Source organism: Gasterosteus aculeatus, chromosome 1 (assembly GCF_964276395.1).
Source record: "Gasterosteus aculeatus chromosome 1, fGasAcu3.hap1.1, whole genome shotgun sequence".
Lineage (NCBI taxonomy): Eukaryota > Metazoa > Chordata > Actinopteri > Perciformes > Gasterosteidae > Gasterosteus > Gasterosteus aculeatus.
The window spans coordinates 15,514,404-15,539,094 of record NC_135688.1 but is presented as its reverse complement, the minus strand read 5'-3'; the positions used below and the strand labels follow the sequence as shown (position 1 = coordinate 15,539,094).

General features: G+C 42.0%; 1 protein-coding gene across 13 annotated transcripts in view; it reads right to left on the bottom strand.

The window, feature by feature from the left end:
- tenm4 (teneurin transmembrane protein 4) overlaps window positions 1-24,691 on the bottom strand; it is a 132,912-nt gene that overhangs the window by 93,844 nt on the left and 14,377 nt on the right. For all 13 annotated transcript variants that reach the window (XM_078103875.1, XM_078103856.1, XM_078103866.1 and 10 more), the window contains exons 2-3: window positions 9,638-9,924; window positions 8,382-8,654 (exon numbers count right to left, since the gene is read on the bottom strand). In XM_078103875.1, coding sequence (XP_077960001.1) covers window positions 8,382-8,654; window positions 9,638-9,860 — 496 coding nt within the window. In that variant the 5' untranslated portion in view covers window positions 9,861-9,924. The remainder of the gene's footprint in view (window positions 1-8,381; window positions 8,655-9,637; window positions 9,925-24,691) is intronic.

The following is a 24,691-nucleotide window of genomic DNA, read 5'->3' as shown; positions in this document are numbered from 1 at the left end:
CTCGCACCAGCGCACTGAATACTACCCCCACCCGACTACCGCCCCACCCCCTTGAAGTTGTAAACCAAGAGAAAACACTGCGGGGATAGAACTTTGATTCATGCTGTAATAAATAATGAATCACATGAAAACAAGAGCACGTAGTGCAATGAATTCGATATGTTGGCGTCCCATTCTGCACAAAGCCACTGCTTTCAAACTGGAGGAAAGAACTGTGCTTTGTTTTCAGGTTGACATTATGATCTCGGATACTATGTGCCTGTGTGGTGTTGTTCAGGTTTAACGCTCTGGACATGAATGTAACATATAATAATAATATGATGAAAATATGTACACAGGAATCACCCCCACCACCAAAAAATGTAAGAGACAAAAGTTCAAACATTTACCTACCGGAGCCAGTTTTTAATGATGTATCTTTTGTAAACCAAGTGAGACCAAAATGTCTTCACCTTGGTTTGAATCAGAGACTTATATCAGAGGTGCACAATAATAAGGTAAATCTCAGCGTGGAGGTTTAATTATTTCTAGCTCGTACCAGTGCAGCGGCACGGTGTGATCTCTGCCGCCTCGGCCTCAACAGCAACCGCTAATTGCTTTCACTAGAGATAATTCTTTGTTCAGCTCTGAACAAAGGAATAATTCTTTGTTCAGAGCTGGACGTTTGATACTATTTACTGGCACACAAGAAATAGGGTTATTAAGATGTGATAAAAAACAATAAACCTTTTTTTTTTTGTAATATATGCTAAATTGAATGTATGAGGGCGGAAATGAGATTTCATGGTGCGACTAACTCGCATCAAGAGACCAATTAGACTTCCTGTGGTGAGGCCAGAGGCCAATATTGATCGGATACCAATGTTATTCTTTTCTTTTAAAATCAGAAATACGTTTACCTTCCTGGGGGGGGGGACATCTTCGCAACCACACAACACGTCACAGGTGCAACTTGTGGAGGTGTTCTTTCACCATAGCTGACACTTTAGGTTTGTGAAAATATGCTATTTCTTGTTGTGGAAGATCAGTAAAACCGTTTCTCTCCCACTTACATGATAAAAATGTGGTGGTTTAGTCATTATATTGAATCTGTTCAAAATAGTCAGCCTATGCACCAACACTGGATCAAAAATATGAAATTAGTGCCTCGCTATTGGTATCCCATTCTAAGCAGGGAGGGTATTTCCAGAAAAAAACGCATTGGAAGCCTGATGGCTTGATAGATGGCTGTATTATAAATTAATATTGCTAAGAGAGGGAGAGAAGTCGTAAGACTGGCTAAGGATGATCCCCCGCGGAGGAGGGCTCATCCCGCTGCATGTCTGTCTTCGGGCTGCAGCGAGGCCCCTGAGCCCGGGCGGTAAGATGGGCCCTGATGTGCTGTTGGTTTAGACTGTCAGAGGCGCTGGCACGGAGCGGGTATGCGAGTCCACAGATAACAGACCAAAACTGTCCACAAGGGCCTCTGAAACCAAGCAAATTAGCTTGCAAATGAGCCGGAGAATATCTCTGCTAATCCAGGATCTGAGCGGAGACTCTGCCGAAAAAGTAAACAAATAAAAAAACTTCACAAGAATTCGTGAGGGTGGAAATAACCACGACTGTGGGCTGGGGAACCACTATTGAGCTCTTTGAAGCTCATTTTGGCTGATGTTCTGCTGCTGTAACCGTTTCAGAACGAGCTCCCATGTTGTGCTCAATGTGGTTATGGAATTACAGATCCCAATATTGTTCCCTGCAGCAAATGATCTTTGTGTGAGGATTGCAGATGTCAAGAGGTAATGAAGCATCAGAATAACAACAGCCATTATATCTTTGTTTTACAAGAAAAAAATCTTCACTGTGGGTAACTGCATAAATGGTATAATTGTACACCCATGTCACTTATTCTAAAACTGCAAGTACAAAGATATCTGTCAAAGAAAAGCCATACTTTAATATCCATAAATAGCTATTTCTGTTTTTTTTTTAAAAGCACCCTGTAACACTAAAAACAGGAGTAATTTACAATGGAAAGCAATGTGAATGTAAAGAGTAAATATTAACAAATAGCAAAATGAAAACTTTTTGTTCTTATGCTATTTCTGTTTCTGTCATTGAGATGTTTACAATTTTATGAATATATTAAACAAAAAAACTTTTATTTTACCATGTTGCTCTCCTGCAAAAGTATGCAAATGTGTATTCCTTAAACGCAAACATGCATTGTTGTATGTGTGTGTGTATATATAAATATGCTACTTATACTCCAAAGTCACAATAGGAAACTCCAGCTCTGTGGTCCAACCACAGAGCTGTAAAACATGCCCTAATGAATCCCGCGCTCTGACACAGGAAACGTCTAATTGGAGGTCTGATTCCTCTTCAAGCCATCAGGCTTCCAATGCGTTGTGGACGCTCCGGGGAATCAGTTCAAAGATAAAACACATCTCAAGAGTGTAGTAGGGATCAAAGCAATTTGCTTATTTGTTTCAGGAGGGCGTTGCCACCAGCATCCGTACGTCAGTATGCAAACTATGAGGTGCTCTCATTTGCATTGTGTCCTGTGGATACCTTTGGAAAGCACTAGAGTAATAATTATCTAGGAGGGACATTTTATTGTTACTCTGTGAATTATGATCAAAAATATCCCAACTAGAAAACATTCATTAGTCAAACAGGACTGTGGTAGTGCTGGTATGATATAAGAGTTATTTAGGAGAATTGCATTTTGACTACTCTCAGGCCAGGCCCAATGTCGGAGGCATGTGGCTTTAGTTGAGTTTTTCAATAACGGATTGGTCAGTGAATTACTGTGAAGCAGTTTTGACTTTGGAATCCCCACACAAAGTAGAAGTCATTAACATCTTGACACTCTGAAAACACATACTGTAGCATGACAACATTCCCATTTAAACTGGCTATTTAGAGGTATTGGATAACACTTCAATATCAATATGAACATCTCAAACTGCAACACAACCTAAATCACTTGCTTGTCCACTGTTGCGGTCACCGATAGGTGAAACGGCAGAAAGAGTACTTGTCATTTCCGCTCATTCTTTGGCTTCAGCTGGTCTCTTAATTCAGCTGCTTCAATATAACAAATATGTGGCTGGACCAAAGCCGCCAAAGGTTTTTAGCCGCAATGATGGCAGAATTTTTTATGTTGACAGATGTAAACAAATCTGTATGGAAACGCAAAGAGATGTGCGTGTGTCTCTGTGCGTGACAAATCTGAATGAAGAGACTTTTCATCTGACAGCTCAACATCGATGAATACTGCTCCTGCACCGGCTAAAAGCATGATCACATTAGCACATTAGCCACAGCGCTTTGAAGGTAAAAACTGCTGATTGATGACTCCTACTTAATCATGCAGAACAAGAAACAGAATCGAATTAACAGAGCCGACCATCATTCATCTACAAGTCTTTTTTTCTTGTTGAAATCATTAGCCGGTGACGGAATTTCCAAAGGTGTTTTGTTCCAATACTTCCTCAAAGTGATAGAGACACAGCGATGTGATCAGTATGGACAATCAGAATATTTATACTTATCATTAAGTCTGCTGTAGGCTTATAAAAATAGAGAAATATGCAGTTGGTTCTATTTATTGTAATAATACAGCAATTATCTTTTCCACAAGCCTGTTTTTTGGAGTTTAGTTGGTTTAGGCATAAAAGGCATGCAAGCTGTTCCAACGTGCAGCAGCCAGAGATTCAACTGGCACTAAAAGCTCAAGTCCATCACAGCATCCTCACATCAGTCCTGTGGATATCTACGAGAATTTGTGAATCAGGGTTAAGATTTTATTCAGTACTTTTACAGCATGGGTGATCTGGTCCATTCTTGCCCCCCTGCTCGTTGTTTGGACCTACACTTTAGTTATGATGTTTGCAAAAGCTAATTCTGTTCTCCGGGCTGCTAAAAATGCCACTTTTTTTTTACATCACTTAGTCAAGTCATGTCGCGACTGTCACTAATACGACTACTACTACTAGAGTTGTAGAAGTAACAGCAACAAAACCTTCCTCAAAGTCATAGAGGCTTTGCCCTAAAGCAACGCCTCGAGCAACCAGGATTAATGAGCGATGTTGAAAATAATAATATTACAAAAAATGTAATATCATGCAAGTCCTTGACTGTATCTGCCATTTGTTAGCATAAAATAAACCACACTTCTTCTTCCACACAAAAAAACAATTTTGCTCTGAATAATACTATCATGAAGAGAAATATACATATAAATACAGTATGAAGTATGTAACACTTTAAGGTGCTTTAACAGCAGTATTCCCTTTACAAAGCAGTGGTTATGTAACGTGTTAACCTGTCCAGCACTTATATATACATAAATCCACATATATAAATATGTGCATTTACATGCACATATTTATATATGTATATACTGCTCATATATATATGAATATTTCCACAATCAGCAAAGAACAGATCTTGCAGAAGTATTAAGAAAGTTAAAGCCAAATTAGTACATTACTAACCGCACGGCTGAAACTAATTTCCTTTTTCTTGATATACCAGGGACAGTCACACAAGCACTGTTCTATCAGCAGGAACTATGTAGGCTTTGGCTCATTCCTTTTTTCCGTAGGTCATAAAACACATGAATACCTCTGCAGATTCTCATGCTTACTGAAACATAACAGTCCGGCAACAACAGGCGGGGGGATGTTGGCATGAGACTCAACATCTGGATAAACTGTACTGAGGCAAACCCAAAGAAAAGAAGCCCTCTCCCAAACCCAGCAGGTCGAGCCGGCCTCCTTGGTGTTCAGCCTCTGCAGGATGTGCAATGACTCAGCAGTCACTGCACGCTGGTAGGGTCCTGGTAAGCGCTCCCTAGGGTATGAAGGCAAGCTGGGTAGGAAACACGGATACCCGTGCACACGCTGCATGGACACACTTTAAACGCTAACCGGCCCATACGGCGACGAAGTGCTAGCCGTCCCTCGGGGGCGGGGCGGGGAGCCAGGGTGCAGCACAGTACCAGTCGGTGCAGAGTGTGGACGGGTAGCTGGAGTGGGGGCAGTTCACCTTGCTCGCCACGGCCTAGGTTTTCCTTCAGCAAGGTACCAAACCAATAAACGCTCGAAGCGCTGGTAGAGGCAGCAGCCAAATCGCTCCGACATCTTGCCTCATTAATGCGTGCCTGTAGGTCCCGTGTGTGCATTTATTTCAGGGTTTTGTGTGTTTGAGAAGAAATTGACGAGGAAATCAATGATGCACATATTTGCATTATTATTATTATTAGTTTGGAGCCCATGTAGCCAGCCATCTACAGACAACACACATATACATATAACAACAATCCATGCTGGACATAACAAAACTCAAGATATAAAGAGTACAATTGCGTATTGTGTACCGATCACGGAGAAGATTAGACCGGGAATAAATTTGATTATCAAAATGACAAGCGGACTAAATGTTATCATACCATTTCATAGTAAGCCATGATTTGTATTCATAGTAAATGTGAAAGAATCACTTGAGCATCAAGAAAATTGTTCCAAAATGGCTATGGCTTATTTGCATGCATTAAAAACAGGGTCAAGTAAGTCACATGTGAAGATTGGGAGAACTGGCCACCGGCTTGAATACATTAAAGCAGAGTAAATGGTTTGTTGATTTAAAGAGATTAAAGCACACACAAGCTTGCCTGCTCCATGGGTTTTAATTAAGTTGCCATATATAAATTGTATGTTATCAGGAATTACTGAATTAAATTTAGAATACAAGTGGTCTCTGCTTGGATGAGTTGAATAAAAAGGTCCTTAGAATCTTGATTGGGTCTCACATATGTAGCACGGTGCTGCAGCTACGGGTGCTTTTCACACATTCCAGCGTTCCCGACCCCTGAACAGCCGTCCAAGGAGATTCTGTTTAATTATGTAGCGTACAGCCAAATTCGAGTCCCCTGGCCTATCAGTGGATCCAGCAGAGGGATGCCATGTGCTCTCCCTGAGTCATTCGGGCAAATGGATTCCATTTCCAAGAGTTATTTCTGTCAGTTATAATAAGGAGCCAATACATAATGTGACACACTCTGAAATGCAAAGCTATGAACAAGGTTCTTTGCAAGTCTATGCACGGGCAACTAGAATTGTGCCACCAAGCCCTTGATGAGAACCTCTAGCTCTGAAGTATCATAAAAATGTGAGTTAATTTGCAGGATTTAGGCGTAAACTTGACATAATGCACAACACAAATTGTTGTCAAATAGAAAAAAGTGTAAAAGCGTGTATTTTGACGGAAATTCAGGAAAACAAATGCATAAAAAAGTACGTATTATGGACAAAAGGTCATCGTGGGTAATGGAAATACCAGGTACTGCATCCACACTGCCGTGAATTCATTCCAAGGGTTATTCCTTTCAGCGAACACACCACCCAAGCTATTAATAAGTTGTAACTGAGTTTTCTGACAAATAAGCGCTTGGGGTACTGAGCTGAGTAATCAAATGGCATCTCAGCTTCAAAATGGCACTCAGCAACATTGTAACTTCATAACACACTGATCTACCATTTAAAAGAGTGTTTTCGCAAGAACTGCTCCACTCTCTTCTGACTTCTCTTGGCCCTTGCCATGGTTCATGGTCACATAGTCCCCGAGCTGGAATGACCTTCTGAGCAAGCCCAGCGGCTCATCTGGCCCTTGGGAGCAACGCCAAGCAACAAAGAGATCAATTCAATAAATATGACTTGCCACTTCCTGGCACTGATTTCAGCAGGAAACGCTGCCATAGCGTTTCTTATCAAAGTAGACACGTCCAGTGCAACAAAAAGAAGAAAGCAAAAACAAAATGATCTGGGAATGATGAACAGTAGAGGGAATTGTGTCTTGGCTGTGCTGGAACATTGGTAACCGTCTTTTCTTTAAGACATGAAATCCCAAACATGCTGCTCTTTAGCAAAATCCTGGAAATTTGGGTTGCCGCAACCCGTAGTTTTCAGTTTCTGCAGCGATACCTCGACTATTACCGTCTTCCATCCAATAGGGTTAAATCAATAAGCTGTTCACGTGAGTGTGTGCAAGTGACAGGGATAATTCTCTTAAGGAAATAACAAGGCTTGACTAAAATATTGTTTTCTTATCGATGTTAAATAGACATAAATGGATCGAAATGAATGTATTGAATTGTTATTTTTTATGAATTAATAAAGGGTGCAAATTGGTAAAATAAATTAAAAGGAATTAAAATTCCAGTATATATAATGTATATATAATATATATATATATAATGTTTATAACAAGGGTATTCAAATAAATATCACCAAGGTCCAGTTGGAGGGACTTTTGTCATGATTAAGAGACATGAATATCGAATTACCTTAGCGGTTGTTTATCAATGTGTAATATTTATTGTCAGATTTTAAATTCAAATGGATGAATTGTAAATAATTAAAATATATTATTAAAGTAGCCGAGCAATCATATTAATATGTAATATTTATTGTCAAAATTTAAAATTGAACTGGATGAATTGTAATTACAAAAAAATGTAATATTTTTTTGTTCTCTCTCTATTCTGATATTACCTAAAAAATGGCGCATCACATTGCACTTTAATAACTCCACGATCTATGAACAGACTAGACGTACAGGTTCTTTTCACGTGGAAATAATAAACGGGTCATAACAGTCTGTATATTACTAATTAAAGACTCTGGTTAAGCTCTGAACATCCATCTTTTTTCCAGCCTGCCATAGGAAACCACTCTGACTCCAATGCCAAGTGCCATAAAGCCGAGAAAAGCTGCACCAGTTAGAAGAAAAGTGCGCTATAAAAATGTCATAGTTCTCAATAATCTATTGGTTATAGGTTTGAAGCCAGAAACAATGTCGCCTGGGTCCGGACTCAGACCGCAGACGGCCTATTACTGACCCTTTATATATTATTATATAGTGGTTACATATAGGAATGTATAGAGAGGTTCCATTGCCACCAATTCCTGACATGTATCAACCCAATGTTGAAAGCCGGTATCAGTGGATTTCTAAATGCAAACAGAGATTTAAAAAGCTTAATAAGAATGTCAACCTCAGTTTAGTCGGACTGAAACAGTTCCAGGGTTTCAAAGTGCACCGAGCCATTTACAAAGACAGAAAAGCGGCTGGCGTCCGGTCCAGCACTAACACCACAGATCTAAACCAACAGAATCATCATGTAGTCTTGGAATGCTCCACGCACAACAACCGTTCCTTCTTTGTTGTCTATGATACAGCATTTCATTTGCTCTGCATCAGTGTACAGGAACAGGCTGAAACGGTAACACAAAGGTATTGCATACTGACATGAAAATGAAATCCCAATGGGGAAAAAAATGCCAAAACAGCTCGCCATAAACAAGGACCAGTAAAAGCGAAAAGTGCCATACCGTTTTCTGTGTTCTCGTGCTCAGTGTCGGTGAGAGTCAGGTTGGAGTTGGCCCTGCTGGAGAGGCACGAGCTGCGGCCTGACTTGGTGTTGCTGCGGCCCCATAATCTGACCGCGTGCTCCGGCGACATGATGCCGTCCGTCTCCGTGTCCGCGTCCGAGCCCACGCTGACTGAGTACTCGCGGTGTGGCATCCCCAGGTCGGTCCTGTACGTGGCCACGTGAGATGGGAGGGCCTCGCCGAAGCCGAGGTTTCGGAGGGAAAAGTCGGCCCCTGCAGCAGACCAATACACACAAAGCGCTGATTGTTCATCCTGCCGTTAGACGCGCCACAAACATCATGAACTGTATTCATTATTGAAAAAAAAAAAAAAAGATGACAGCAATATCCTGCCCTTGAGAGGCGCAGTAATAATTTAAAAGCAATAGTTCAAACAAGAAGTAGCTGTCCAGCTCAATGAAGATGCAAGTATATTTAATATCTAAACCGCTCTATACTATATTTTTCTGCATCACTGAACATTTTGCTTTCATTCATCTCAGCATCCCTCGTCAGGTCTGAGTCTTGTTCAAATCATGAGGAGTCGCCAGAGAGACACATTTTTGAAGGTGTATTAAAAGTAAATACAACCGGTATTCTGGGTAAATATTTAGTTTGTAAACAACAGCAATTTTGAAACTAGAAATTGTGTATTTGAAAGCTGTGACATCTGTCTTCTATTTGTTCTTCACAAAGGTATTCATAATTACCACCACCATTCAGGAGACCTGTAAATCAGTCCGGGCTCCCTCCCTCTACATCCCAAAACTCGATGAACATGAAATAAATAAATTAACGACAAACAATGTTTCATTACTTCCCGGGCCTCTGCCATTATGATTGACATTCAATTCATCTTTTTTTTGTATAATTGCTTCCGTTGGATTGAGGCTACCTCAACAGTGCCAGCACATCTGCTTTGATGATCAATTATACATTGGAAAGAGAAGGTAAAGGCACTGCATGTCCTCCGTGCAGGTTTTTAACCCTTGGTAATCCAATCCCTGGATTTACCCAGAAACTCTCCATGAAAAAGCAGCGCCGCTAATATTGAGAATCAGCCGGTAACGTGGCCTCAACCTGATGACGGGCTTTTTCACGTCGTTGCGCCCCTGCCACAGTATGTACTCACATATATCATGTTTATATCAACCACCATCCCTTCCATTGACATAATCTCACATAATCTGCAATAAACGGGAACAGCTGAGTCCGACCTTGGCGGTTGAACTCGTCCACTTCGTGGTGAACCATTTCCTTGACTCGGCTCCCGTAGGCCATCCTGGAGTCGTGGTCGAAGGCCTTGAGAGTTTCGCTGGAGCTGTAGGATTTGGGGTTGGGTTTTCCGTCCTCGCTGTCTGCCGAGGAGCTGGTGTACCGGCGCTCGGTGTCCTGCCGGGCGGTGAGCGAGCGGTACGGTCTGCGCTCCTTCACTTCCATGGCTGCCTGCGCACTGTTTTCAACACCGGACGAGGTTCGCGCTGCCAGCCTAGTTCGAGTGATTCTGTGGGGGACAAACACAAATGGAATGGATTAGGATACTTGTATGTATGAAAAGACGTCTTGACAATGGAGTTGGATTTGAATTGTCACCTAAATAAAATAAAATCACGTGCAAACCGTGTTTAATTGGGATTTAAAGAGGTATTCTGTAAAAAAAAAAACGTCACTCATACTATCCAGTCACTCATACGAGGACGTGGCCGAGCAACTGTGGAGATAACTAAAATGCAAATGCATGTCTTCAAGCAGCAGTGTGTGCATGGCTCAACACACGGGGAGAGCGCGAAGAACCCACTGGATTAGTTTTAATAAAATATGGCACAGCAAATCTGGCACCTATAAAGTTTACGGGGCAAGTCTCCCACAAATTTTCTATTTTATGTGCCGAATAGAAACGGGGAGGCTCCGGCATCCGTAAAAGTGGCAGGTGTCCTTCCATGACTTGCGTTGTTTATAAGTTACCAATCATCACCAGTTGAAAACGCAGGAGCCAAACAAATCGACGACTAGACCCGGAACAGTGGAGATGATTAAAATGTGAAACTGTCAAATAAAACACAGAGTGCCAGATCAACAGCTATTTCATTTTCTAGCCTTGAAGGACTAACTATTGAATTTAAATGAAGTAAACCTTCGTTAAAAAAAGCTAATTTACTCAAATTTAATTGGTTTGGGTTTTGCTGTATCATTATTCTCCGTTAAGGAAAATTGAAAAAAGGGAGAAATTAAACTGTTGTTCTTATAAAACATGACGTATAATGGATGTGTAATATTAAATTATATAACCGACATTGCCTTGCAAACAACTTCTTCTAAGAGACCACATGGTCTGAAGGTATTGAGCTGGATTAACAAACGTCAATGTGGATACAAACGTGATTAAAGGCTCGGCCACTGTGTACTTTGAGGCTCAATTACCGAACACAGGGAATTAGTCAGTCCGATATTGCAGCAATGTAATATATATTTTGTTGTGTCCTTCAAATGCACTGTCAAATGTCCATGTCCATGCTACTTGCGCAACACACTGGAAAGAGGGATTTTTCTACGTGCAAGTCACTGGATAAGAACCTCAGCGCTTTGAAAAAAAGGAGGTAAGAACTACCTCAAAAAAAGAAAAAAGAAAAAGAGTTTCATTTAGTGGCAATCTGCTTGTGTTGTTCGGACCAGGATTTAACCTCTTTATGAACACTGTATGAGATTTATGCCAGACACAACAATAAACAATAATCCCTGTTGAACTATATTCCTCCCTGCTTGAAAAGAAACTTTTTTTTTGCTGAAGACACTTTTGTTTGGTTTGGGGCTTTTCTTTTTGTATGTATTGACAGCTGAAAAGATCCTGGTGATTAATGACTCGAGGACTCAACACAAGGAGTGTGGGGGGAGGGAGGGGGTGGGGTGGGGGGGTGGCCCCCACTCTGCAAGGGCACTTCAGCTGCTCCCAAGATTTCAGATGCAGCTTGTATGCGTCGCTAATTTTTTACCTTTTTCGCTCGAGACCCTTGATGCTAATGCAAATGCAAGAGAGCGGAGAACAAGCAGCTTTTCTAGAGTTTCAAGAATGTTCTGTAAAGTGCATTGTTTTTGTTTCCAAAGAGCTGAGCTCAGTGCTCCGGCCATCTCTTTTCTCCACATTATTAATCGTGAGACGTACCTTTGAGGCCATGGGAAACCCACGGGCGTGTTTTTTTTTTTTTACAAAAAAAACAAGAGGCCATACACAATGACAGATGATGCAAATGTTAGGTCCTCAAAACATATAGACCTCAAGGGCAGGCAGCTGCCAGGTAAAGCTTGCTGTGAAACTAAACCGCGCTGTTCTTCATAAATAGGCCGTATCTGGCATTATTGTTGTGTTTCTGCGCCAGAGCAAAGCTGTTGTTCTTGTTCATCTGTCTAGGACTATATCCTGGGGAAAGGATCCAAAACAACAAGAGAAAAGCCACATTGTTAGAATTTACTGGAACGGGACAATGAGAAACAGAAGGTTTTATTGAACCGAAATCTCTCAAAAGAGGGAGTTGATGAAAGGACTACTTTTTAAGTGTTATTATCGTCTCACAGTAAGACACGAGGCACAGACAGAAGTAGCTGGAAGCTTTGAAGGAAAAGGTTAATGAGGGCACATACACAAAAACTCAGTTGCAAAAGCTATACTTCAAAGACTAGCAAAAAACATTTGCAATTGGATTAAAATCTCGGAATTGAACGATAAAAATCACTTTTATTTCATCCTCAAAGTTCCTCTTTCCGCTGCAGAGTGTGACCGAGGCCAAAAAGAGGCCTTTGAAAGACTTCATGTCTATTTAGTGATTCAAAATCGATCGAGGTCCCTCCAGATGGACGAAAGAAAAGATGGATGCTCCGTTTCCTTTATTTAAACAATTGCAAACTCTACCTTTTACATTTAAATAGTCTGGACAGGGTAGGGTTAGTTGTCTGTGTGCCTTTAAAGCAGCGTAATAATGTTGTTGCACAGAAAAGCTGTTGCAGGGAGCTTTGAGGAATGGCTTGAACGCATCAGACGCAGTGACGTTGCACAGACTCCTCGTTGTGTATGTGGAGTGAAAGATTTAAAAATTATGAAAAGAATTATCAACAAAACAATAGTTTAGCTGAAGAGCTCAACAACACATCCCTTGACAATCAGCCAATTAATGTGGGGTGTGTATGTGTGTGAGTTCAACACTTATGGTCAAAGATAAAAACCACTTTACCATCCTGGACAGAAGGCAGAGCTTAAGCTGTAAAAACTCAGGCACTAAATTCTGTAGTTTTTTCTGTCAAGGCAATTTCGTGTAAAAAACGTAATCATTCACCATTCACACATCACTATAGATCTTATCCACATTCCACAAGTGGCACAACTCTGTGATTTAGAACGCAACACGTTGAATTTTTATAACTGCAACAAAGATTTATTTTAATTATCAGTCAAGAATAAGAACTAATACTTTCAGTAATACTAGACCATGTCAGACAGTAGTGAATAGCATTAGGGTACCATCTTTATTAATCAAATGGATCTGAAAAGTATAAAACCCTACAATTACAATGAAAGAAAGAAAGGGATCCATTATGCATGCTTGCCTTACAATTGATATGTACTATATAAAGTCTAAACAAGCTATCCCTGCCAAATTCAGAAGTTTTTTTATGGTTGTCTTTATTTAATTCTGGATAATCAGTACTTCCTAACTCCCTAAAACCAGATTATGCACAACAGGGAATCGTTGACGCCGAATAAATGTGTGTGGGATGAAAACCTGAACCAACCCATAAGACCACACACCCTCCCGCTCACACAGCAGGTTACAAAGGCTCCTGTTGGAGGTGTTTACCGGGCAAACCTTCCTGACCATTGCTCCAGTGACAGGAGTTAGTTAAATATGGGGTCTAAATAGGTGGGCGGCGTTTGGGGTACAATATAAATGCAAATGGCTCCGTACTATCCATCAAACAATTAGCAGTGTGCTGAGGAGTGCCATTCAGAGCTGCTGCGTATAAATCTAGTCTTCTCTCTTTGCACAACCCTGTTTTCACGATAATTAACTGCTTGCGGCTTTTCAACGCAAAATCCAACACCAAACGGCAACTAACATTCCAAGTCCACGCGGTACATCGACAAAGTGACACACATGCACAGTGTTAGGCACATCCCTTGGAGTGCAGACCGACGCGACTAGGGATTACTTCTCTGTAATAATACAATTAGTAGTAATACTAAGTAATTATCTGAAAGATTGGAATATAATGTGTCCCTGATTAACGATGACATTTTTTAGACAAATGGTTGCTGATGAATATTTTTGGGAGGATAGCTTTTCTGTTCAGGGAGACCAAACTAATGTGTTGATATGCCGTCAATGTTCATAACCATACAAAATAGTGACATTGATTAATAGATCCAAACCAAAACACATTTACAAAGTACATATACTGCTTCATGGAAGAAAAGAAGTGACAAACTATTCAAACACATTTTGGTTTGGTATCTTTCTGGGGTTTTTTTTCGTCACACAGTGAATGGATTAATGACAGCTCACAAAACTACAAACAAACATCCTCATACAAAAGTTGCCGTTATTGCAACACAAAAATTTGGGCAGATACCAAGAACATTATCTATGGGGTTTATTGAGAGCAAGCAAAGCTGCACACAGGCACCACTTAATTACTTCACATGGGCTCCATAGAAAAACCTCCTCGGTCAACGGAAAGGTGTGTTTTCAACACATGGGAACTTGGTGGAGGGGCTGAATAGCTTTGCCAAGCCAATCTGAATGCTGTAGTGCATAGTCACACTGGGCAGGGGAGGGGCGGTCTGGTGGCGGGGATCTAAAGTGAGCCCCGCCAGTGAATAAAACCGAATGCGTAGAAGCCTTAACATAAACAAAAGGAGCCTGGGACGAATGATGCAGCACACTCCCTGCTCCTAATCACTCTCAGTAATTCAAGGTTTTAGTCCATGACGGAGGGAAGAAGGCGATAATGCCTTTAAAACCCTGCCGGTAAATAACACGGAGAAGCGGTCAATTTATTCACTTTCTGCATTGACGTACGTCCTCGCCGTTGGTCAAATGCCGCAAAATGTTAGCGGGGCTACGTGGGGCTGAAATGACCACTACTCAACACTGCTGCACAGGGAAACACATGCGTGCTCTGCAGGTGAGGAATGTTTCACAGCTACGTATTCTAAACCAAATTAATGGAAATGAGTCACGTGGACCCTTAAGGGTCATTATAATGGCGAGGAACAACTGGGACAACAAAAGAATGTGAGGTCCGTGCGGGTTTTAAATGAGCACCTCTCCACGAGGCTGAAGTGCTTCTGTCCCCGAGCACCGAGCTGAGTGCGGAGGTCGCCGTAGTGGCGACCCGCCTCTCATTAGTCTACGATTAATGCACACGTTATCTTGCAAAGGCTAGGCCTGAGTTTGATTTATAGTCTCGCCCGCAGTAATTTAACCTAATACCAGCTAAGCAACAATTAAATTATAGTAGACTTGCTACTGTCAAAGTCACTGTTACGAATGCTTGGGGTTTTGCAGCCGGAGCCCGAGGAGGCTCCATAGGACCGAATGCTCGAAGTAAATGACGCTGAAAAATATGTATTTTAAGTGCTGTTCTCAAGCCCTGAGGATTGGTTCAATGGAATTACAACAATCTATTTTATCCCTGTATGTAGACCATCTATCTATCTATTTTTTAAATGTCAGGTTTCCATATATCTGAGATTTTAATCACTCCTCCTAACACAATCAACCTGAGCCACCAGCTGGTTTGTTACACAGAACCATCGTAGCTGCAGACATTTTCAAAACATATACTTGGCTGGTGATTGGATAAAATGTCTGTAAATCAAACCCGTTCCAACGCCAGTCGGGAGGAGAGAATTTTTTTTTCTTCCAGTTTTTGCTCTTCTACTCTACCAGTTCTGATATAACCAGTGGTATTGTAGCCTCTATTCTTCACTCTTTGGGAGCCGCTATTGCTGTTTTGAACCAGCAGTCGAAATGCAACGCGCACACACACCTAAATCACAGCCGTGACTTCACGACATCCCAGCAGCCGTGCAAGGTACTAATAAAACACTGGAAAGGAATGGAATCCAGTTTTGTCGCTCACAGCACATAAAGCAGATCCATTAAAAAAAATGTAACAGCGGCATCTCTACAGAAGGAAACGTCCCTGTTTATATGAATAACTGACAGACTTTGGGGTCATCGGTTTTCATTGGAATTACCTCGTACTTATGGTCAGTGGAATCCGCCAACAGCAAAGACAGTGACACAAACAAGCAGAAATCACAGAGACAGATAAATAACTGAGGGGCTTTTTAGTTGAAAAAAGTAAAAGTATTGTAAGTACTTTTTCACATACTTCAAGTTGACCTGTGCTGCACAATGAGCCGGCATGCCTCCGTCTCCTCTAACAAGTGAAATTATAAGCTTACTGAGAGCTACACTGGAGGTCCTCCGCAAAAACATTTCTAAATGTATGACTAAGCTATTGAAACAGATAATTAAAACTTTTTGGGAAAGTTCTAGAGTTGTAGAGCTCTAATTTCATCTCAAAAACAATTTTGCAGTTGTAAGTTGGATCAACGCAGGAACTTCATTTGAGTATTATTACAGTTGAAATAACCATCACTGTTCTACTGTAAACAAACGTAATGTGTGGTTCCACAATAAATGACCCGGCTGCCAGGTTCATTTCATGTTCGTTTGACTGTGACAGGCACATAAATAACTGCATAATCATCTAATGCAAAGCTACTAGTAGTGTCCAATGCTCAAAACCGCGTGGCTTGTATTTAATTTTGAATGGATTGTAAACCCTCACCACAAAATATTTTCCAGCTATCTTCATTTTATTATTAATTCGATTTTTAATCATAATTGTGCTGGATACTTCTCTGACAAATCTTCATTAAAGCACAAACGGTGCTTCCTGGATTCCGGTTGCTCTTTATGTTTTAACATTTCCATTGGAATTAGCATGTAAAAACAGTCAAGTACCAATGGTTTTATGAAATGGTGCTTGACTTGGTCTCGATATAACAAAACAAGTTGGATTATACGGACCTGGTTTGAATTGGTCTTGATTATTCATGCAAAATTGATGTTACCACTTAACAGAGGACACAGAATAATGTAAATTAATGTAAAATAATGTAAAATTTATTTTGTTTGGATTTCAAGAACTTTATTAGTTTATCATTCAAGCTTGAGTAGGCTGCAGAGATCATTTAGAAGGCGCTATAGGTACCGGAATTAAAGCAGGTTACTAACAGATTTTTATTCAAATAATAAAATGAAATGTCTGCAGTTGTTGGAAAATTCAATATTTACACAATGAGTCACTGATATTTTCACACCATAATGCCACTAACGATCCTGCAGTTTATTGGATCCAAACATGGTGCATGATGAACGGTGAGTAGAGTAACAGTGATGTAAGTGATGTAAGTGTGACTTCCACTACTTCTACTACCGTTTAAAACATGTTTTACTAAACATTAACAACTAGTTAGTATGCAGCCGTTCAAAGAAAGATGTAAATACGTTGCGAATAAACAGATCATGGACTAATCACAGAGATGGTGTCAAATCCCAGTTTGATTAAACGGAAGACAACAACAGGCAAGGGTCCAGCCAGATTCCTGTGGACTTGTAGCTGTTTAAATTGTCTTAATGGACCACTTGTTGGGTTTCATTTCCCTGGCGAAGTCACATTTGTGATGGCCTGAAGGAACTGATTACAGATGAAGTCTGTTATCATTATGCACAACATGCATCCATCCTCCAATCCCTCATCAAGCAGCTGCTACGCCTGCATGTACGACTGTCCATTTGAGATCAGATCACCTAGTATAAGCTTTTCTTCCATGAACCATCCACCGAGATGCGCGGTGCAAATCCCCCGCCCACTGTTTCCCTGTGTGCCAGGTTATAAGGACAAAGGCAATGCATGCCCACCAAGTGGCTCCTTAGGAGCAGCCCTGAGCAGAAGAACTCCAGTCAAAGGGACTGTGAGATACTGCTGTCCTGCTGGATACCAATTACAATTCCCTCACTATATGAGAGTCTTGAGATTTCCGCGTGATACGTTACTCGTGTCGATCCGGAGAAAGGAAGTGTCCTGCTAAGATCACAGACTTAATAAGGTCTTCCAACCATCCATCACCGCTGTTCTGGGCAGGAGTTATAGCTCAGGAGAGAAACAATTCCTTTCAAGCTTCCCGTCTCTTAGATATGCTTAGTAGGTTTCCTGGGGCAGATTTGTGTATGATTTCATGAACCCTTTTTAGACCACAGGACCAAGGAAAAGGAAACTTCTGAAGAACAGCTGGGACTAAGGTCTAAATGAAGGCCCTGTGTGTGTGTGTGTGTGGGGGGGGGGGGGGGTGCATGGCTACTTCAAATAACTGTGGATTGCTCCAATGATAAAACAGGAAAGTACAGTAGTATGGATTTATGGACATTTGATGACATAAAGAAAACATAAAGTTGGGGCCTCTGCTGTTGGCTTTGCAAATCGTTTTTTAAAAAGACAGAGCAGTCTGGGAGGGCGAGCGATTAGAGAGAGGGGCGGGGTGAGGCGCGTGAGAAAAGTAAGTTACCTGGTTTTATGTTGGTTAAATTCAAAAGGACAAATAAATAAACGTCATTATATTTGGAAATTCCGCAGAGCAGTAAATGTCGCAGCGAGACAAATCCGAGGCTTTGAACATCATTTTGACCTATTTTTAAACAGGTCTGCAGTGTGCGTTCCTCCCTGGTGGGCTCCCTGGTGGGCTTCACCAGTCCAGGTCTTCAGACTGATTTGGAAAAGCAGACAATAATGTTCTGGAGAAAAGAACAATGCTTTATTGAATACAACGATGTATTGATTCCTAAACAGTTTATGCATACACAAAACAAACTAAAAATACATCAAACCCCGCCCCCCCCCCACCCCGGTCCGAAACAAACCACCAAACAGTGAGTGGCGCTCTATTTGTTTCAAGCGTCAATCAATCACATAAACTGGGCTAATTAGGTTTCCCCCACAACAGCGATAATATGGATCTTTACAGAAGTAAAAGCTAAGTGGAGGGGGGGGGGGGGGGGGGGGTTGGGGGGTGGGTGCCTTGGACAATATGAACTGCGTGATGACCTGATGTACGTGCAGAAAAAGCAGCATGGCCAGCTCCGCTTTAAGAGACGATAAAAAAACAGCGGCTGTTCAATTTCAACAGTAAAAGAAATCAGCGCACACAGCAAAGTGTTCCTGCATGGTAATGATCTTACTCTAAGTGCCCGACTGAGTCATCTCCACAAGCCGCGCTTTGACAACCACACACCTCCCACATCTCCCATCTCAGCAGCCTCTGGGTGGGGCTAATCACTCAATAGCTTGATCATCGATTGGACGACAGCTCCGGCTGCAGGAAGGTGCCGTCTACAGTAGCAGGCGTGGATGCTGCAGTGGCTTACTGTACACACACACACACACACACACACACACACGGTGCCGGCCAGAGCTGAAGATAAGAGCAACATCACCATGTCAAAAAGGAAAACTAAAAATCCATTTTGTGGAGGAAAAAGCACAACATGAATGTTGCCATCCTTTCAGAGCAACATTACAGAGAGGAGCCCTGAAAGGAGTCTCCCCGGGCGCTGAGTTGGTGTATGCTGATTTGCCCCTAACTGATTATGACATGAAAAGGCTGACGGGTTGCTCGGCAGCGCAGTGCTGACCTGCCCAATTCCCTCTCCTCTGCCTCTGAGGCACCCACGGTCTGCACTCTCTGATCCCGATGGCTGCACATTAGACAGCGCCGGAGCTTACGCGCTAACGCCTGTGCAATTTATTTTTCCCACTTTATCGACTCGCAGTTTTTAATGCAGCTTTTAGCCGCCATGTAACATCTTATGAAAACACACGACAAAACACAATCAAAGACGTCTCTTTTGATTCGCTTTTTTCCATCTCCCCCGCCCTGTCATCGTAATTGTTGATGCACAAGAGGGAAATGCCCTTTCATCTATCAGGGCAGGGCACTACATCCTCCGATGTATAAATTTAATTCTCCAAGTAAATTAGGATTGATCACCACAGCTCCGGGCCACAATCAGCATCCATGATCTAATCAGGGCCCGGCCCGAGACAGAAAAGGATACTTCCATAAATAAAAACCATATGAGCGCCAGCGAGTGCCCATAACACTGGAGGGGGTCGGGGGTGGGGGGGGGGGGATTTGATTACCCTCTCCACAGGTGTGCTTTTAGCCTCCTACCCCCAAAGACTGCCCTTCAGAAATAACGCCATGCCTGTTGTTTCCCTAAGCAGACAGGGTTCTACATCACACTTGCATCAGCGGATGGGAGCGCCGCATGTTGGGAGCCACCGCCGAGGAGGCGGGGCCCACGGGAGAGCCCGGCCGCGGACGTATCCCAGTGAGACGGGATCTGTCAGGAGCTCCTTTGCACGGCGACAGCCAGGGTAATAAATTACCCAGAATTAACACGTCATCCTGCGCTGCACGCAGCAGCCGCACTCCACTCCCGCCATGCTGCTTAATGGATCTATTAACCAAATGGATACAGGGGCAAACTGCTTTCAGAGCTGAATTACTTGTTTGGGAGACGCTAACAACATAGGCTGAGAGAAACGTGGCACGTCATTGAATATTGTTACTACCTTGGACTAGACTTCAAATGGTAAAATAAACGTCCTCGGTACGGAAATGCAATATCATTTAGTGCAAGAACACCCTTTGGTTGAGGCTTTCGGGCTTTGCGTCTTGCACACTTTTAAACACGTCGCGTACGTGTGAGCAGCAGGCGTCCAGGGCTCGGTGAGCTAACGGGGAGCACTACGAAGTGACAGCAGGCTCAGACGCCTCCCGCAGCGCTCCCTGCGTCCCCTATTTGGGAACTCCTGTGAGATGTGTCTCTGCAGCCATTAAAAGCTTTACTCTCCTCTTGATGCCTGTCACTGATAGGGGGGGAGGAGGGGGATATTTAGTGGAGGATTCGAAATGCCAGTCGTGCACCGGTATCTACTTGGCATCTCTGGCAACCGACCATCACTGTGACACGCTGACAGCGTGGCCCACAGGACAAGGGATTATTTATTTTTTCGACTAGTGCTCACTCATCACAAAAGGTAAATAAAGATAAGAGAGACGCTCGCCGCCTCTTATTTCTTTCGGAATTGCCGGACGTGTTTTGAATGCCGAGTACCACGCTGATCACTCTTCCTTTACAAAGACAAAAAGCTCAAATGTGATATAGACTGTTTGGCAAACGGGGCTAACTCAGGTTTAACAAATAGATATTTGCATATGGACCACACTAGCAATAATCCCCTCTACCTCCCCAGGCTATCAGCGGGCCATTAGGACAGCCGCATCGTTCTTCCCCCAAGCTTCATCTTTCCTTTACTTGCACTTTTTGACATATTTTGCCTGCATTCAGTCAGGGAGAAAGGATGAAATGTAAAAAGCATAAAGACTTAACGTTAGTCATTTTTTGGGAGGTAAAAACATTCAAATTCAAATTCAAATCTATGACATTACTTCATGTACAACGTCTGTCTATAATCTCTTATTACATTCATGTATTTATATATATATATATATATATATAAATACATGAATATATATATATAGATATATATATATATATATATATATATATATATATATATATATGTATAACGTATTTCTTGTTTTTCTTTGAGTCAAGATATCCAATAGACAGATCAGTTTGGTCTCAAAACTATAGAAGCAGAGATGAAATCCTTTCCTGCTAATGTGAACCACTGAATATGACATTTTTCAATTTTCTCTCGAAGGACATGCACTGTACATGATAGTTTTCTTACACATTTCTAACAAAGCTCTACTTTCCTTCAATGCTTTTTCAATAAACTAATAATAGACCTCGATGGAGAGATACTGCTCCCAATTGCATCTACAAGATGAAAAAATCTGCTGGATAGAAACGTTCCTGCAGGCATGTCTCCTAAAATGCTGCAAACCTCTGCCTCCCTAGTAAGGAACCCAACCGTAGCTGAAAGATGACTGCCACCCAAGACCACATTCAATTTGTGTGGAGTTAAGTGGGAAGGAACTGCTATTAAAAATCGACTTTTTTTAAAAGCGTAATAAACTGTAGGCTTAATGCAGCCATTGAGACCAATTCAAAATGTGAGTACCAAGGAAAATACATTTATATATGCGAATGTTCTTTTCCTATTTCTCATTCTGATTCAAATGTTAAATGTAAATTAAACTTGCATACACCAATATTGACATTTTCCCCATAACTGAACTGTTCTTAACAAACTTTCTCATAGCCCAATCACAATGAATAGCATAGTAAAACGTCCCTTTGGAAGAGAAGGAGGAGTGGAGTTCAAAACAGGAAAGATCGCTCACATGTGCTCATTGTCTCCTGTTTAAGTGGGGTCAAGAAAGACCACATTTAGTCATGAGCGTGAGGCCAAACCGAAAAGAAAAAAAACACTCTCAGCCCGGCATACCGCGGAGCATCTTTACGGCACAAAGGCGAGCCTTTCATGCCCCTGCACTTGAGCTGCTCTCTCCTGAAACCACTCATGAGGTGGACTTGCTTAAAGTTTAATGGCCATGCTCTTATTGAGTCCAGGGCCCGGTAAGGAAAACCTAAACTCCAAAGCCATTGCTGTGGATCGGACACAGTGTGTTAGGGCATACATTACTACAGGAGACGGCGGAGAGATCTGGGGGCAAAGGAAGGGGTGAATAAAAATACTGAACAAATAACACTTAATTGAGGTCAGTGTGATTGAACGCTGCGAGGGTCCGATGGCTTCAGCATAGGTTCCAGATGGCAGGCTGTTATTTCACTGTGCCCTGCTAATACTGCAGGATTCGATGCTGGTAACCTGAGTGTCCCACGGGCCCCCCCGGCTCTTCCACGGCACTGAATCAGGGCCAAGCTTCCTCCGCTGTTACTCTGCAGGTTTACTCAACATCGAAAAGGGGGAATGTTTGGATATGGTAGTGGAGGAGGGGTGTGTGAGTGTGTGTGTGTGGAGGAGGGGGTTGTGCAATAGTAAAGGAACAAAGCATGTTAACACCATCGCTGTGTTTAACAAGTTTGGAAACAAGCAGGGGTTTGCTTCAAAGCCTCATTGGAGGGTGTCTCACCCCGGCGTGACAGCAGGATAGAATTCCTGTCTTTCTTTCTTGAGCTGCCTCGCATTAAACTGACACACACGGAACCCGCCGTGTCATCTACCTGCCTATCATGGGGTACACAGCAAAGTGTTGCATTGGTAATTCTTCAGAAAGACTGGAAGGAACACAGATAGACCAACGGTTCCCCCTCAGGTCAACACCGTTGACCCCAGCGGTCGCCATGATGGGAACCATCGAGCGGCAATCTCGTATGTAGGGCCTTTAAAATAAGATCCCCAAATTACCATTGACAATTCCAGTACCATTAGTCTTAGACTATAGTGTAGGCTTTTTCTGAATTACACCCCAGTCATCCCCCAGTCACCCATCCTTGCTATAAAACCATGTGATTGTAAATTTGAGAAAAGAAGAAAATAAAATGAGTAGTTTAAAACAAACATTTTATTACCAAGATAGATCAAGGGCACCTTTACAGTTACAGATCATAACTCTCAAACTGCCTTAATTTCAAAAAGTAGAAGGATATAAGAAGGCAAAACACCTTGAGCAAAACTTGCCTTAATTATATATTTGTATAAGATTTTCACACGAGAGTGAAATGCCCCAAAGTCATTATAAGATCAGGGCCCCAACCTCTGTTTTCATAAAGGACCAAAACTATGTACAAAAGCATTAGGCACGGGGAGAGCATCTGGGAGGGAATGTAATTTGGCTGGATGTGTGAAATGAACGTGCTTGCGGTACTGCATGCAAACATCTATTTTAATGACATGCAGGGATGAACCTTTTCTAGATTATCATTGTTAATCATGATTGTTTCAGCAATAACAGTGACCATAACAAAACATGCGGCAGTCATTTGACACCCTCTCTGACACCCTGATTACGTTCAAGAACGTAAAAAAAATATAGTGATTTTCTCTTTAACCGTCAACACCGAATGGAAGTCATGTTCAACAATCCATATTCAATTTGAATTTGAATGAGTCCAGACTTATATGTTCACGGGATGAACTCTGGCTGATCATCACTCACACATGTAGTGAAGTAAAGGACGCACACTGCGAATAACACAACTAATCCACAAACAAGATGGGTGCTTTCTAAAAGCTCTTAATACATCATGTGGTAGAGGTGAGATACCTTAGCTGCCTACACATACAACAAATATTTAGATTTATTCAAAAATCTAAGTATCGATAATGAAGCAAAATGTATTGTTTTAATTTCGCTGTACATAATGTTGACTGGATAATGAATACATGTTCGCTTGCGGATGTTAAGCACAATCCCACACGTTTCAATAAATAGCTTATTATAGCCAGTACAAATTTGTATATTTCTCTGAACACATTTGCATTTTAAAGGATTTGCCGCCTCTTTTCTGCACATGACATAACCATGATTGATATTTAAACCTACAAACCACCAAACCAGACCGAGGGGATCCAGGGCAATGTAGTAGATTCAAAGGCAAGCTTTAGTTGTTTCAGCCCATGTATTGACTTATATTAATGCATATTTCACTAAAGAAACAGTTGAGCCATCTCAGTGTGATGATTGATTTGCTTTCATAAGAGATGTTTAGATTAAAGCTACATCGTCTAGAAACAGAAGCTCATAGGATAACAGGGACAACTAGACCTTGCTGGCAGAAACAGCTCAGATATCAGGTCACTACCTTATACTTAACTTGTCAATTTTTATTCTTTATTCCTTTGTTTAGTTTTACACTCATCAGGCCACAGCGTACACTGCACCCGAATGGGCCTCTTTATGTGCCTGGGCCTCAAACTCCACTACGGATTTGTTTAAGATATCCTTCAACTATTCATAAATGAATGAACGTGGTTGACATCAAGCCTTAACTGGCAGCTGTGAGCGGCTCATAGAATGGTGGCCTGTCAGCCCTGTGATTGACTGGCAACCTGTCCAGGTTGTGCCCTCCCTCTTTCCCAATGTCAGCTGGGATCAGCTGCCGCAGCCCTCCACGACCCCCCCGAGCAGGATAAGCGCTTCCGGATGAATCGATGGGACCCGTACGCCGGCCCCCCCAGCAGCGAGCCATAAACCCATGCACGTACAT